Source organism: Carlito syrichta, unplaced genomic scaffold (assembly GCF_000164805.1).
Source record: "Carlito syrichta isolate Samal-C Ts95f unplaced genomic scaffold, Tarsius_syrichta-2.0.1 Scaffold312570, whole genome shotgun sequence".
Taxonomy (NCBI): Eukaryota; Metazoa; Chordata; class Mammalia; order Primates; family Tarsiidae; genus Carlito; species Carlito syrichta.
Window position 1 is genome coordinate 891,503 of NW_007256666.1, and position 17,253 is coordinate 908,755.

General features: G+C 38.5%; 1 protein-coding gene across 4 annotated transcripts in view; it reads right to left on the reverse strand.

Moving 5' to 3' along the window:
• Positions 1-209: 209 nt before the first annotated feature.
• The window catches only part of DMD (dystrophin), a 158,536-nt gene continuing 141,492 nt past the window's right edge, over positions 210-17,253 (reverse strand). For 3 of the 4 annotated variants that reach the window (XM_021718521.1, XM_008069946.1, XM_008069945.1), the window contains 2 exons: positions 15,164-15,256; positions 1,456-1,657 (listed from right to left, as the gene is read on the reverse strand). In XM_021718521.1, coding sequence (XP_021574196.1) covers positions 1,560-1,657; positions 15,164-15,256 — 191 coding nt within the window. In that variant the 3' untranslated portion in view covers positions 1,456-1,559. Of the gene's footprint in view, positions 1,658-6,538; positions 6,571-15,163; positions 15,257-17,253 lie in introns of all 4 variants that reach the window. The other variant, XM_008069948.1, reaches the window with a different exon arrangement.

The following is a 17,253-nucleotide window of genomic DNA, read 5'->3' on the forward strand; positions in this document are numbered from 1 at the left end:
CAGAGTCTCACTCTGTTGCCCAGGCTGGAGTGTAGTGTTATGCTCATGGCTATCACAGCCTCAACCTGCTGGGCTCAGGCGATCCTTCTGCCTCAGCCTTCCAAGTAGCTGGAACTACAGGCACATACTACCATGCCTGGCTAATCTTTTAATTGATTGTAGAGACGAGGTCTCACCAAGTTGCCCAGGCTGGTCTTGAACCCTTGAGCTCAGGCAATCCTCTTGCCTCTGCCTCCCAAAGTGCTGGGATTCCAGGTTTGAGCCACAGCGCCCGGCTCCTGTGGGTTATTTTAAATTAAGTCTTGTGGCATTTAAAAACTCATCACAATGGAAAAAAATCTAAAAAACACCAACAGAAACAAAACTTCCCTTTGACTATGAGAAGAGGGCAGAATAATTTAGTTGTGATTACAGAGATCTCTATGTGTGGTTATGAACATTCATCTAATCCTTTATTTAAAGAGTGATCTGCTCCCTCACAGGGATCAGCTGGGAATCCATAGCCCTCCAGCCGTACCAATGTTCTCCTACTGTTTGGGAGTTAAAAAATACCTTCTGGTGCCAATTTCCACTGAAGTATCATTAAATCTAAAATCGTGGCATTGCCAGTAGCATGAAGCTGAATATATCAACCAACGGATTACTCTGATATAATAAGTCTTGTGTATTCATTCACATGTTCCCTTTAAAAAATTCAATACGCTAGTTGTCAGTGAAAGTTTGAAATGAGAAACATCTGGAGCCGTAGACAATATTTCAGTGTGGTAGTTTCCTCCTGGCTTCAGGCTCCAGAGAAAATTCATTCTAGACCACGCAGGTAAGCCTGGATGACCAGAAGCAATTTCTTTCCATTATAAAGTGACAAGAACATTTGAAGAAAAATGTAAAAGGTCTATAGAAATTCATATCTACTTATCTATATACCTACAGTACTTATATACTTATAGATATATAAAGTGAAAACTCACAGCCAGCCCCACTCAGTCAATAATTCCCAAAAAGAGCAATGTGAAGTAATCATTTGGTGATGTTAGAGGAAGTCCTATCTTTAATATGTAAGAAAAGAAAAAAAAAAGTCATGAATTCCATATGGATATCACACTCAAAGGATGCAAAACAATGCGCTGCCTCAAAATTTGTGTGTGTGTGTGTGTGTGTGTGTGTGTGTGTGTGTGTGTGTGTGTGTTTGTTTTTAGGGGTTTTTATAAACAACTTTTTTTTTTTATAAAGCACACTTTAGTTTACAATCTTTCTTTATAACTGTTATAAATTTTTAAACAACCCAAAATGCGTTCCATATAAAGAAATGGCAAGTTATTTAGCTATCAAGATTTTACATGTAGTTTTCTTATAACTTTTTTTGTACAATTGCATAGACGTGTAAAACCTGCCATTGTTAACAAAACAATAACAGACTTAGAAACTACTGAAATCTACAGTATAGTACCACTACCCTTCACAAAAATATAGATTTTATTTCTTGTAAACTCTTACTGTCTAATCCTCTTTGTTGTATGAATATTATAAAAACCATGCGGGATTCAGGAGTTGTAAAACATTTATTCTGTTCCTTCTTCATCTGTCATGACTGATACTAAGGACTCCATCGCTCTGCCCAAATCATCTGCCATGTGGAAAAGGCTTCCTACATTGTGTCCTGGAAAACAAAAGGAAAGACATCCTTTACAAAGGGTGCAGCTATCATCACCCTGATTCTTTGCCATTTGAAAACTCATTTGCCATTTCTGGGTAAAGACAACACAGAAGCTGCATTGAGGTTGTATGCAATGGAGTTTGATTTTCACCAGTTTCCAGGAAGAAGCAAAGCCTTGTTAATGAAGCCACTACACATTGTTAGTATCAGCTTAAGGTCGATCAGGCTACTGGTGTCATTTAAATGAAAAAATATCAGACTCTGCACTCTTCTTCTCAATGTAAATATCAATCAATCAAAAGGACTCTATAAAGAAACACAAGATTTCTATTATAACACGAATATTTCATGATGGAATACACCTTTTCCATCTTGTTGTGAGTGATTACTATCTACTTGCATGAACATTTTTTACTATCAAACCACAACTGTAACTGCCCCTCCCCCCACCCCTTCCCCCCTCACAATTACCACCACTTCCTCCACTCCATCACCATTACATGACATTTTCATTTCAATGCTGTTTCAAGCTGTTGACTCACTTCTGAGGCTATTGTGGTGACTATTTTCTCTCTGCTTTTGCTTGGCTTAAAAAATAAACTCTTGAATTGACCCTTTTGTACACTATTAACATTAGAATTAGGAAGCTTCCAAATAAAAATAACTTTTCATTCCAAATTACTTTAGAGCCTAATTATAATACGACCCACAGGTATTGCATGGATTTAGGTATCCTGTGAATCCATCTTTGATCTCCTCCTAAATGAGGGGTTAACTATCAAAATTGCCTTTTAATAATAATGTGGCATGACCTAGCATTAATCCCCCAGCATGGAGCCCAAGAGCAGCACAATGCCCTGGGTACTTGGTAGTAAAATTCAGATCTAAAGTAAGATAATCGGAGGTGTACTTTAGGGCTTGCCTTTTCAACTCTATCTCATATTTTTATATGGCTAATTTTAATTTCTGGACATTGGTGAATCCTTCCACTATTCCAGTACTGCCTTTGGAACCGAAATGCTTTACTAGGCTACCTTGCCATGTAATCACCTTTACAGTTTTCCATAATTGTTAAAATCCCAATACAAATTAAAGACAGACTAGGGCAGATATTCTGTTCTAATATTTATTTCAAGAGACATATCTTTTATTTATTTATTTTTTTTGAGTCGCAGTCTCACTCTGTCACCCAGGCTGGAGTGTAGTGGCACGCTCACAGTCACCACAGCCTCGACCTGCTGGGCTCAGGCTATCCTTCCACCTCAGCCTTCCAAGTAGCTGGAACTCCAGGTGCACACCACCACGCCTGGCTAATTTTTTTTTTTTTTTTTTTTTGTAGAGTTGAGGTCTCACCAAGTTGCCCAGGCTGGTCTCGAACCCCTGGACTCAGGCATTTCACTTGCTTCAGTCTCCCAAAGTGCTACGATTACAGGCTTGAGCCACCATGCCCGACCTTCTTTTATTTTTTTAATATGAGAGGATCTGAAGAGAATTCATGGGCAGGCACTGAAGCAGTGACGGCACCAGATCAATTTAAGACTTATTAAAAGTTTAATGCCATTCAGGCACTTATATTAAGGTGACCAAGTTGGTAAATCTTCTTGAGTTTTATTAGCGCAAAGAGGTTTCATCGAGAACTAATTGCATTTACAAAAATTCCTTTGGATTTTGGTTGAGACTGCAAATATAAAAACTTTTAGCAAAGCATATGTACATTCATAAAGTGGGCCAATAGTTTGGCAGCCCTCAGCAAAAAACTAAAATCGTTTTTGTCTTTTCTGTGCCATAAAAAACCACAGGAAGACACTGTGGGACCTCTACTGCTCCTCTGAGCTCAGAGTACAAATACATAACTGATGCTACCAAGGTGGAGGGCTTCCCTTGTATCTATTTTTGACTGCCCAGCAACCCTGGGAAATCTGCACAATTATTCATGCATAATCGAAAATAGATGGACTAACTGCAAAATTTTAATTACTAGCAATCTTAACAGCTATTAATAAAACCAATAAAAAAAGTCCAAGACCCTTACAACCTGATACTTAAGTGTAATTCCAACTATTTCTCATGACCTACATTTGACTATAGCATAGTCTACTTGGTAGCTAGAAAACGTATTACAAAACTTAACCAAAAAAGGGGGACAATTTATTTTTTCCTGTCAACTTATTGATAATCAAAAAATGTGTTTTTAGGTTGCGTGCCAGGGGATGTGGACTGCCGTTCAAAATAAAATAAAACAAGTATATGTGTTTATAGATTACATAGCCAAGTGATGCTTCTATTTTTTGAAATGGTGTCCAGTTAGTACCCGGAAGGAATATTCTTGAGTATCTCCAGAGGCATAAGTTCTGGGGGTATCTGCTATTTAAAAATTTGCCAGGGAAAACAGAGGTTCATTATTCTTAATATACCACACACTCCCGCAAAATGTTGGGTGGCCCTTAACTTATTTAAACGGTTACATTTTCACAGATGACCCTGTAGTCATCCTGATGCTATAAAAATGAAGAACTCATTTACAAATACCTGTTTCGCCAGAATAATGATTCCAATTTTTTTTTCATGGAGCTTTTCATTTGATCCAGAGAAAAAGAAAAACACAAAATTCTCTCTTTGACAAAATACTGCCCCAAAGAATCATACCTTAATCCACTGGAGGGGTGAAACTGCACTGTGGCGTGAATATAGAAAAGGGATCTCTTAGTTCTAAAATCCGTGTGTGTAAGGGAGAGCATTAGTAAGGTCATTCATTTTCCTGACAGATTTTTCTAAAGTCAAAATTACAATCTCATACTATAAGTGCAGGAAGTACTAAAAAGCAGCCAGGTTTCAGGAGTTTGCAATCAGCTTCAGGCACAAGGTGACCCAAAACTATATCTATAGAAAGCATTAATTTAATCCATTCTTAAGCAAGGCTTATTGAACACAAAGGTGCTGTGCATTGAACATTAGGGCAGTTGTATGTTTTTCCAAGTTGGTGCTAACTGCAACACATTTAGTCTCACACACCACCACTGCCTGAGGGAGTTGTTTTCCACAGTGATTGGAATTGAGACTTTCTGGCCAAGATCCAAGACCTCAATAGCAATCTGGCACTCTATTTTTTAAAAAATACAATTTCCACATAAATGGTGAGCATTCAGTTGGCCAAAGCAAAGCCAGAATACGGCAGAGAAAATTGCATATCTTCTTCTCTATAATTTAATCTCTGAAAAGAATCTGGTCTACTGTACATTTGGGGTATTTTTATAGCATTAAAAAAGTCATTATTGTTTTGATTCTCTGGCTTTTGGAACCTTATCTAACTATAATGCACCTCAGGTAGTAAAGTTTTCAAACGCCTGTATGCCTTCAATTATATATCCTGGCCTTTTCTAAAATTTGTTCATGAGTGAAACATGTTCAGGGTAGTCACAAATATGGTTCAATTAACTTACAAAATGTTCAAATAAATTTCAAGGGGACACTTACCATAGGAATGAACCCAAGAAATCTCACATACGAAGTACATAAGCCATGTAAACCATCAGGAGCATTCAATGCTTCACCAATTCGGGTTTCCTCAATTTCTCCTCCTAGCCTACCACTCCCACCCTGGGATCTCTCTGCCCAAAAAGCCTTGGAAGGGAGCATTGGCATAGATACACTGAAGGATCATGACATTAATCAGACTTGTGTGGCATAGTGCTGACAAAATTTTCAGTATGACTCCTTATGTTTAAATGAATCAGTGGCCACTCAGTTTATCCCGTTGCTAAGGTCCCAGAATCTTCTCCACCCATCCAACCTGTCTCCCAGAATATTGCCATTCCATGGGAGAGCTTTCTTTCTTCCTGCCTTCACATTAAACTCTTGGTAAAGACAAGCTTGGTTTGCTTGGGCTGTCACTCAATACTTTGTCATCTAATAGTCAATTAGGTAATTCCATGTTCAGACAGAATTCCTGTTAGAACAGGAGGAAGAAGCAACTTTCACTGTAAAACCTCAAACCATGTTCATTGATAATGCTGTATGCTACCCCTTTCAACCCATAAATAGGCATTTAAAAAACCCTCAAGACTCCAACATCTTCAATTTTTTACCCTCATTGGTTAAAAATTATTGTTCTATGTGGCTTCAAATGCCAAATAAAAAACAGTTATCTTCTGAAGGGCAAGTTGAGATGACTTTCAAATGAGAGTGAAGAGTGTGGCTCTGGAGCCAGAGTGCCTGGATCCAAATCCTGGCTCTGTCCCCTGGAACACACTGCTTATCCTCCCATTGACTCAGTTTCCTTATCTGTAAAATGGAGTTAATAAGAGTACCTACCTCGTAGGTTTGTCATGAAGATTACATGATGGCAAGTGCTGAGAATAATACTTGGCACAAAATAAGTGCTCAAAAAATGTTAGCTCAAATGGGAAAGAAAGAATGTAGGAACCAAGAAAAAAAGAAACAAAGGCAAAATGAAGTCATCCCAGAAGAATAAAAAACCAAGGGCGCTGGCAGAAAATGCTAAGGTCCTGGAAGTGGAAGAAAGCTTTATGATTCATCATTTATGTTCAAGGCTATATTTATTTTGAAGATTTTGTTTATGTTACAAATGGCAACAGATGATGAACTGCAGGATACCAACCCAGGGACTACAAAGGATTGCCATTTTAAAGAGATTCCTGCTCTCCCAATCCCAGTCCTGTCGTCATGGTAATGACAACAGCAATGAACATTTGAGGACTATTCCTCATGAGCTGCAAGTGGAGAGGTGACTACCATCCTTACATGATGACACAATGTGTAATACACACATGCGCGTGCACGCACACAATTCTTACACAAACGCCAAACATAAAAAGCAGGATGAGACAGACAGAAGCCATGGCCGTGAGCCTGAATCTCACTAACCTCTCTCATTGGCTTTCCAGGGGTATTTCTTCCTTTAATAATAGAGAGAGGAAGAGGCAGAGATATCAGAAAGGAAAAAAATGCATAAATATACAGTTTCATACCAATTTGCTTCTTTTACCAACCAAATGTTGAGATGGCAATTCATTTATTCCCTTCTGGAAAAAAATAACAGAAACAAAAAACCCAAAAGACACATCTAGTCAAATAACCTTTACATACACTTAAAATCAGTGTAAACAGATAACATGATCCAGGAGACATCATTTATAGAATCCATAGAGTTCACGCATTAAACTGGATGAAAACTGGCACAGAATAGAAATCTGACAAATTGAGCATTGTTTTCAAGGACAACTCAAGCTTAATGTTAAAAACAAAATCTCAGAATCTCTTCACTCTTGACTTGACACATTGAAACATAAACAGTAGTTCACTTTGTGTGCTCAAAGTCTACACCTCAAATGAAAGGCAGAACCCCACACAGAGGCTGGACTCCATCCTCTTAGGAGAATTTATTCTATCTGGTAGAAGCTGAGAATGTCCATGATGGAATTGAAGGCATTAGAGAAAACAGAAAGAAAAGATGAGGGGAAGCGTAAGTCCCACTAATGGGCAAGCCACAGAGCCAGATCCAAGAATGAGCTTTTGACTTCCTCCTCATAATTCAACAAGTATCAGAAGCTTTGAGAGTCAATGGCTAAAGCCTAACTGGCCTTCCTTCATAGAATCAAACACCTGTATGCATTTATTTTGGAAAATAGAGTCTGATAAGAAAGTGTCCTATGTAATATTTGTAATTGGACAGAAAACAGGGACCCCCGACCATACCTAGTGTGTCTTGGGCATGCAATTTCCTTTTATCTTGAGGGTCTTCAAACGGAAATATTGGTTTTCAAACTGGTTGACTATAGCAATGGGGCACTTCCTAGAACAAACTTATATGGAATTCCAGTATTTTGAGCAGATCAAAACAGAGCTGTAAGAGATCCTATACAGTATCTTCCTTCCCCTGACCCACCATGTCCAGTGGCTCCAAGAAGACTAAAACTCCCTGAAACAATTCGAGAAGCTCTAGTCTGGAATGAAGAACTGTGGAGCTACAATTCCAACAGAAACTTTTCTCTACTTAAGTTTAGGGTTCAAAGCTTCTAGTCTTAAAGGATTTCTAAGTATAACTTTTCCTTCTCCTTCTCTTCCTTCCCTCCCTTTTTCCTTCTGAATGTTCCTAAGCAAGTCAGAGATTTCTTAGGAATATAAAAACTGTACCTTGACCACATAAGGGTCCTCTAGTCAGGGAAAAAAGAGAGGAATATCATTTTGTCCTTGATGGCTCAAATTCCAGCATGAATTACTCACCCTTTCCTTTTGATTCCTTTAGAAAAGCTTTTTTTGAATCTTTATATTTCATAGTTAATACTGTCTAGTAGCAGAATTAATTCTCTTATAAAACCATGAGCTCCTTGAGGGCTAGGCCCACATGATGCTTACCTACCTCTGTATCCCCAATTTGTATGGTTCCTAGACATTGTTTGTATTTGATAAATGCTGGCTGAACTGAAATGGTAAGGTAGTAACTGCATCATGTCCAAGGGTCCTTCTGTGTTATAAGCAACTTGGCCTTGACTGCTACCCTTTAACTTGTATGCTAAAGACTGGTAACTTGTTCTGGCTTGTTCTGGCTTGGTCTCTTTTATTGATTGATTTAGTCAGGGTCTCACTCTGGCTGGAGTGCAGTGGTATGATCATAGCTCACTGCAGCCTCAGATTCCTGGGCTCCAGTGATGCTACCTAGGCTGGTCTTGAACTCCTGTGCTCAAGTGATTCTCTTGCCTTGACCTTCCAAAATGCTGGGATTACAGTGGTCTATTTTTAAAACCTCAGAACTTTATGAAAAACTATATGGTTGGAAAGTTATGTAATTTAGAGTGTAATTATGATTATGTATATCAGAGTATAATTATGATTCCTAGAATGATAGAGGTTATATCTTTTTTTCTCTTTTAAAGATGTGGGGTACAATTCAGGGTTAGGTATACAAATGTTCATTGTGCAGGTACCCTTGCTGATGAGATGTGCACCTCCCTCCCCTGGCAGTTCCCCACTACTGCCAATCCCACCCATCCACAACAGATTCCACTACTGCCAATCCCTTTCTTATAGTACTATGATAGTTGTTCAAGGTCCTCTTATGAGTGAGAACATGTGATATTCGGTTCTTCATTTCTATGATAGATCACTCAGTGTTATAGGTTCTAAGTCCATCCAAGTTGCTGCAAAGTTCATAATTTTGTCCTTTTTTTTTTGAGTTGGCGTCTCACTCTGTCGCCCAGACTGGAGTGCAGTGGCCACTCCTGGCCACTGCAGCCTCGACCTGCTGGACTCCAGCGATCCTTCCACCTCAGCCTTCCAAGTAGCTGGAATTACAGGTGCATGCTACCGTGCTTGGCTAATTTTTTGATTTATTATAGAGATGAGGTCTCTCTAAGTTGCCCAGGCGGGTCTCAAACCTGTGGGCTCAGGCAGTCCACTCACCTCGGCCTCACAAAGCATGGAATTACAGACTGAGCCACCGAGCCCGGCCAATTTTGTCTTTCTTTATGGCTGTGTAATCATGGAGGTTATATCTCTTTATTAATTACACACTAAGCCATAATCTGGGCTCAGCATCAACTGGTCACTGACTATGCAGCAAATGACTTGTGTTTTGTTTTAGGTACATCTTCAGAAAACATATTTTATGTTAAATGGACCTCCCAGAACCATTTGAATTCTAATTTCCTCCTAAACCCTCTCTCATCACTTGGGTCCAAATTTGCTCATTAACCCAGTACCAAAGTAAGTTCCTTTTTCACTTTGAAAGGCTAAATACAAATAACGTTTTCTACTGTGTTACAATGGTTCTACACTGACAAAACCGCAGACTACTTAGTTACATTTTTTAAAGTTCTTGATCAACAAATAAATAAAGTGCCAGATAAAGGTTTTATTTTATAAATGTATTTCTTAGAAATTAGTTTTCTTAGACCTTCAGTTAGGATGTCCATCTGGCAATGTGGTGTGCTGTCAGGAAATGAATCAAGAAAAAAAAGGAAGTGTGCTAGGGGAGACCTGAGTCTAAATAAAGGGTTTGGTCAGGTTCAGAGAAGTCTAGTTTCCTCAGGCAGTATGAACTTGACGTTATTGATTGTAATTCATTATTTCAGAGCCAGAACTGTAGGACATTACTGTTTCTGGATAACTTTATCTCCTTTTTTTTCCTCCTTTGGAATATATATATATATATTTTTTGAGTTGGAGTTTCACTCTGTCTCCCAGGCTGGAGTGCAGTGGCACGCTCACGGCCACCGCAGCCTCGGCCTATTGGGCTCAGGTAATCCTTCTGCCTTAGCCTTCCTAGTAGCTGGAACTACAGGCGTGCACCACCACACCTGGCTAATTTTTTGACTTATTGTAGAGATGAGGTCTCGCCAAGTTGCCCAGGCTGGTTTCGAAGCCCTGGGCTCAGGCAATCCTCTCACCTTGGTCTCCCAAAGTGCTGGGATTACAGTCTTGAGTCGCCACGCTCAGCCACCTTTAACTTCTTTAATCTTAGTTCACTGAGTAAGACAGTTAAGGAAGAATGAGTCCCTTTTTAGGATTTCTGTTTCATTACAAGCCAAAGAAGATTTAAGTGACCATACTTTTTTTTTTTTTTTTTTAAGATTAGGAAATGTAGTTTATTTAAAAAGTAATTTAGACAGCGAGGAAAACAGGAGCTTCACCTCCCCAAGGTAGGGAGGAGAGGCCAAAGCCAGGAAACATGGCCTGGCAATAGCTCAAAGAGCACATGGCTACACCATAGCTTAGCAAAACAATGGTCACAATGGCCTGAGTGGCCATACTTTAAATATTGAAACATGCAGGCTCTTTGGTGAACCTGGATATATATGTATCAATCAATTCAAAGGCACAGTTCTGTTGAACTGAAAGTTGATCAGCACTGAGCCCTGTGACTGTATACATGTAATGAGTCAGAATAGACAACAAAATAAGAGTGTAAAGCAGGGATGGCAAATTTTCCCTGTAAAAGGCCAGACAGTAAATATTTTAGGCTTTGTAAGCCACACAGTCTCTGTAGCAACTATTCAATTCTGCTGCAACGACTTTGCCCTGGTAGTGAAAAAGAAACCATAGACAACACATAAATGAATGTGCGTGGTGGTGTTCTAATATAACTTTATTTATAAAAGCAGGTAGTTGGCCAGATGTGGGCTATGAGCTGTATGGAGTTTACTGGTCCATGGTGTAAAGAGATAACTGTTTGTGGAAGCAGATAGGAAACGGAATAGTGCCAGAAAGGGGGCACATGATACCTCCATCTGCTTTTGTTCTTTATGTTGCTCTTCCATAAAATAACCACAGAACAAGATTTGAATTTTAAAAGATGGCAGCTTTTGCAAAGCTGTTGGGTTGGTAATTTAGGGGCATGTGACAGAATGTATGTGGGCTTATTTGGGAGGGGATGGCATGAAAGAAAGAGGATGGCATAGGCTGGTGGGGATAAAAATAAGGTGGCATAGGTCAGCAGGCAAGAGATGGTGCAGGCAGCAAAAATATTCACATAGCACTGCTAACTGCTTCTGGATTGTCTTACTGCACTAAGAGCTTATCTTGGTTCCTATTATTCATTGATCTATATAAAGTGGTACCACATTTTAGAGAGCTCAATACCATACCACTAACTAGAAAAACATTTCTTTTGTCAATGCACATATATTTAAAAATGCCTTTGTTAGGCTGCTAAATGATCAGAGACTTATGGATAAATGGCTTAAAGGATTTATTTTTAAATGATATTTACTGTTGGTTCTAACCATGTAGTGTTCCTATAGAAGGGCAGAGATTTAGAAAGTGTCTTATAATAGATAATGACTTTTATTACACTAGAATTCCATATATATGGAATTCTCCATATATTTATAGGCAGAGGAAAAGACTGCAGATAGATAAACAGATTAGATAGAAATGGGCTAATATTCAGTGCTTAAATATATACTGAGCCACTCAAATCCCTCAAGTGTTTGTGAACAATTAACTATATCTAGAGATTAATCAAGAAAGATATAATCACGAAGCTAAATGTGCACACATTCACACCTTTAACATGCTGCAGTTATACTGCCTATTATATAGGATGGTCTTGGCCATTGGTTCATCACTAAATGGAGAATCATGCAACTATTTTATTAATTTCAATAACAGTTTAGCAAGTCCATTGAGATAAGATCAGAAGCCTAACTTAAGTTGCTGCATGGCCATGAACAAGACACTTAAGTTTTCTGGGCTTCTAATTATTGTAATAACAAAAGATAAAGATTAGCTGACACCTTAAGCTCCAACTCTATGGCTAGGGGACAACAAAAAGTCACAAATTTGAGGTAACAATAACTCATCTATCTATATACTTTATAAAAAACAATTTTTTAAGAAAGGGTTTTCCTCTGTGGGCAATTATCTAGCAGGGTTAAGTAAACCATGAGGTGGTATTTAATAGCACATTTCCACTAAATGTCAGACCGCTGGCTCTGACATCTGTTTTAAGTTAGTCAAACAGCTGTCCAAAACAGCTGTAGTAACCATGAACTTCGCTTTGCATAATACAACAATGGGAACATGGAATGGCAACTGTTAGAATAAAACTATAAAGTCCTCTAAGACATTAACAAGGTCTTGGCATAAACTTCCATTATAAATATTTCAAAATTTCGTGTTTTTGGAAACACATTCACCTGGGCAAGGAAAATTGAGATTACTTAGAGTAGTATTTTTCAGCTACTGGTTCATAAATCAGTTTAGTAGGTTGTAACCAACATTTTATTTTTAAATACATAAAACAGAGAAACAACACATGTTAAATGTAGTATGGAAGGTATTGATTCATGAAACTTTAATTTCGTTGTATGCCTATGTGACTGTACACATACATACGTGATATTTATATATATGTGTGTGTACATAAACACATATATGATTTATTTTGTATCTTTAGTTGGTGATGTAAAATGTTTCTCTTTTATGGACAATGGTCAAAATAGTCAAAAGTCACTGTTCTGGATGTCAAAAAATGCTAAGATGACCTTTTGAGGCTCTTCCATTTGGGAAAGCCTGTAATCCTGAGATGTTAAGATTCTCAAGAACTGCTTAATATCAACCTAACACATCTACCAAGTGGTAAGATGTTCCCACCAAACTCGACTATAGACATGTGCGTGCACACAAACGTATAATGGCATTCTTAAAAAAATGCTTTTAGTTGGAAATAAAGCATCCAAAAACATTTTATAGAGTGCATAGATAATTCGTCGACTTTCATAATGATGAAACTTTTTATTCATTTGAATTTGGGGAGAAAAAGGCCTGTAACAAGTCCTAATTTAGTGGAAAGCAGCAAAACAAGAGAAAACACCAAAGTCACAGCTTTTCTGAAAGCCCAGCCAGATCTTCCAACACCTTAGCTACTCTCTTGTTATAATTCGTGTTTGTTATTTGATGGTTTTGTTTTTCAAGCATATGAATGAATTTTCTCAGGCCACCATAATACAAGTCAGTAAGCAGAAACTTAGTTAATGGAACTGGTATCAGATAGGGCCTCCTTATCTCATATATGAGAACTTAAATCCACACTTAGGGGATGGTATTCTTCCATAAGCACTAATTTAGTAAACACCATCCAGGTGGCCTGAACAGAGTCTCCCAAGTTGCCATACAAGTAAGTAAATCAGCATCGGAGATGTTAACTGCCAAATACCCTATCAGAGGAGGTATGTGTCTAGTCTTCCAGGAAGCTCATGTGGTGTCTAGCTTTCAGGATTCTTACATAGCAGGGCGATGCAGGAAGATGGTGCAAAGGATTTCACCTTAAAGCTAATTAGGGTAGATCAGAGATGCAGGTTCACAAAGGAGTCTAGGAAGGCAAGTCTGCCTATGGGGAAGCAAAGCCATGAGCCTTGCTGTAGCCTCTTCTCTGCTATTGTCTTGTTGTTTAGATGTGAAAGAAATGCCCAGGGTGCCAACAGAGCAGCCACTAACTTCCCATAAATCAGGTAAACAAGCCACCAGCCCTAGGGGCCAGGGTCATAAAGCAATCACATTATTGTATCATGATTTGAATTTCTTCAGAGTTCTGCATCCCCACTTGACCGCAAGTACCTTGAAGACAAGGAACCTGGCATTTATCCTTTGCATCCCTAATGCCTCCGTTGGTACATAGTAAGTGCTAGTAAAAGTAGACGTGACAAAGTAATGAAGATAAAGGCGAAAGCATTTGATTCTATCAAGCCTTATGGTCTTCTCATTATGAATCATGGCATCTAGAAAGAGGAGATATCTAAGATAGGATGGGGATGCGGGTGGTGGGTGGGGAGTGTGGAGGTGGATGGGAGATAAGATCTCTATCTGTTAAAATCAACACATCAGAGGCGCTCAGCAGTGAAAAGATGGCTGGTGCAGACATTTAAAATTAGCTTCCCCTGACAGTTCCTTAGCAACACTCTACCAGAACATTATTGCTTTTAATGTGCATTGCACAACGCTCACTTGCACATCAAATAGCTAGGAAATGGTCATTGTTAACTGACACTGAACAAAAAGATAGGAAAAACACACTACTCAAAACACCCTCCTCATTGCACTTACAGAGAGGAACAAATAGCCCAGATTTCCGGCTGCCCTTCCCTCCCAGGCTGCCCATTAGGGGTGCCAATCACTGGCCACAAAGCATTGTGTTTTCTCCCTTTTGTTTCTCTAGGCTTTCCTTCTATTTGGTCACAGGTGACTGTTGCCATTCTTTTTATTTGTTGAAGGGAGGTGGGACAGTGACTTTGTTTTATGGGAGGGCAATAAACCAAAATAAATGCCCCTAGAAACTAACAGCAGCGCAAAACATCTCCTTGGATGAAGCAAGACATCTGAAGTTCATGCTAGTGGGACTATTCTGTGGGGTAAAATCCTGCTTTTGTATGAGGGACAAAATATACAAGGTACAAGCGATGGGGCGATAAAAGAATAATATTAATGTCTTTCTTTGCTAAGCCTGTATGCCATCTGTGGAAGTAAGAAGATAATAATAAACTAGTCTCTGAAGATTTAATTGTCCCTATATTTAAGTGACAGAGTAAGACACAATTTTTAAATATAAAGGACATCAGTTTGCAAGTCAGAATCTCTATCACCACTGCTCCCTACTACAGCATATAGTAGCCTTATGTCCCTGGCTAAGGCACCACCAGGGCATTAATTTCCCACCTGTAAAAGAGGTAATTGCTCTTATATAATAATCACTCTTCAGTAAAAGGCACCTCATAATGAACTCTTCAGACTAACATGAGAAGCAGGTAAAATAACTGATAAATATAAGGTTGTATTTTTATTTCGAGAAACATCTTGATTTCACAGGTATTTGAATTCAAAATACTCCAAACTAGAAATTCACACTTGAAAATGAAATCTTAACAGCATGGACTCAAATTGGCATTCTGATAGCATGTATCGACTTCCATATGGAAAATAAATACATCAGTTGGGTATGAAAGCGAGTGGCCTAATCCCAGTGAGTCTGAGTCCCTGCTAGGTATTGGAGCTTACCTCTTGAACTAGGGAAGGAGTTGTTGAGTTGCTCCATCACCTCCTCTAACCCTGTGCTTGTGTCCTGGGGAGGACTAAGAAGATCTTCCTCGCCTTAATAAAAGCAAAAAAAAAAAAAAAAAAAAAAGCAAATTATACTTATGCAAAATATAGCGATATTAGAGCAGAGGGCCATAATTACATTTTTAAACCTTTAGAAATTCATTTCACTTGCTCATAAATAAAATAAATAACAAAAAACACTCCCAAGCTTAATAATTAGAAAATAATTCATTAAAGGGAAGAATAATTCTACAAAGTAATTTATCTATGTCATTATCCTTGGTGAAGAAAACCATGTATCTATTTAGAGGTTAATATAAAGTTGACCTAGAAGATAGCACTTGAAATGTTCTCAAAACATAAAATAATAAATACTTGAGATGAAAGATACCCTATATACCCTAATTTGATTATTACACATTCTTTCTTTCTTTCTTTTTAAAAATAGAATAGAGACAGAGTCTCGCTGTGTCACCCAGGCTGGTCTTGAACTCCTGGGCTCAAGTGATCCTCCTGCTTTGGCTTCCCAAAGTGCTGGAATTAAAGGAGTGAGCCATCACACCCGATCAATCATTACACATCCTATGCATGTAACAGAAGATCACATCACATATACTCTATAAATATGTACAAATATTATATATCAACAAAATAAATAAAAATTTAAAGATAAGTTGACACACCCTCTTTTCTTATGCCCCATTAACAAATGTGAAATTTTTTTCTCTGCATTAATTATTATTACACACTTGTAGTTTGTCTCTTCAACACACAAAAGAAATGAGAATTTGTCGTTTTGCAATCACCTCATAAAGGTAAGAGAGAGTGGAGACACTGAGGTCTTTTTTTTCACTCTTTCCTTTGATATTTAACCAAAAATACAAATAAAACTCAAGTACCTTTAAATTCCAGTGTGATAGAAATAAAAGTGGTATGTGACCTATCTAAGTAATGAAAAATTAATATTCTAAGGACTGTAGATATGGGATATACTGGGAAGTTATATGCCTTTCCTCTTTGTTACCTGGGGCTACTTTATCATAATGATGTTTGAGGTTTTATGGAGAATTTTTTAATGTTTGAGAATTTGTTTATGTGAGGAGAGAATGGTGATTTGGAATGAAAAGTTTAGGGATGATGATCTTAACCAGGAATAGAAGTATCCTTGTAGGCTGGGCGCAGTGGCTCAGCCAGTAATCACAGCAATTTGGGAGGCTGAGGTGAGAGGATTACCTGAGCCCGGGGGGTTTGAGACCAGCCTGGGCAACTTGGTGAGACCTCATCTCTACAATAAATAACAACAACTAGCTGGGCATGATGGTGTGTATCTATAGTTCCAGCTACTTGAAAGGCTGAGGCAGAAGGATTGCCTAAACCCAGCATGTCAAGGCTGCAGTGGCTGTAAGTGTGCCACTGCACTCCAGCCTGGGCGACAAGAGTGAGACTCCAACTCAAAAAAAAAAAAAAGTATCCTTGTAGATCTTATCTCTGCTATTTATTTATTTATATGCTTAAGAAATATACCTTAAACAGCATTTGCAGTAAGGGGGAAATTTTTTAGGTGTAAACAAAATTAAGCTGGAAAGTTTAATTTGGAAACTAATTACTTGAAATTAATTTTTCATAATACCAATCTTCCAATAGTGAAAATAACTTCTTTTCAAGGTCTATTTGTTCAGCACATTGTCACTCCCATCTAAAACAAGACCTTGCAGCCATGCTCGGTGGCTCAGCCTGTAATCCCGCGCCTTTGGGAGGCTGAGGTGAGTGGATTGCCTGAGTCCAAGGGTTCGAGACCTGCCTGGGCAGTGAGACCTCATCTCTACAATAAATCAAAAAATCAGCCAGGTGTGGTAGCGCATGCCTTTAATTCCGGCTACTTGGAAGGCTTGAGGCGGAAGGATCGCTGGAGCCCAGAAGTTTGAGGCTGCGGTGGCCGGGAGTGGCCACTGCACTCCAGTCTGGGCGACAGAGTGAGACTCCAACTCCAAAATAAATAAATAAATAAATAAATAAATAAAAAAAAAAAAAAAAAAATAAAACAAGAC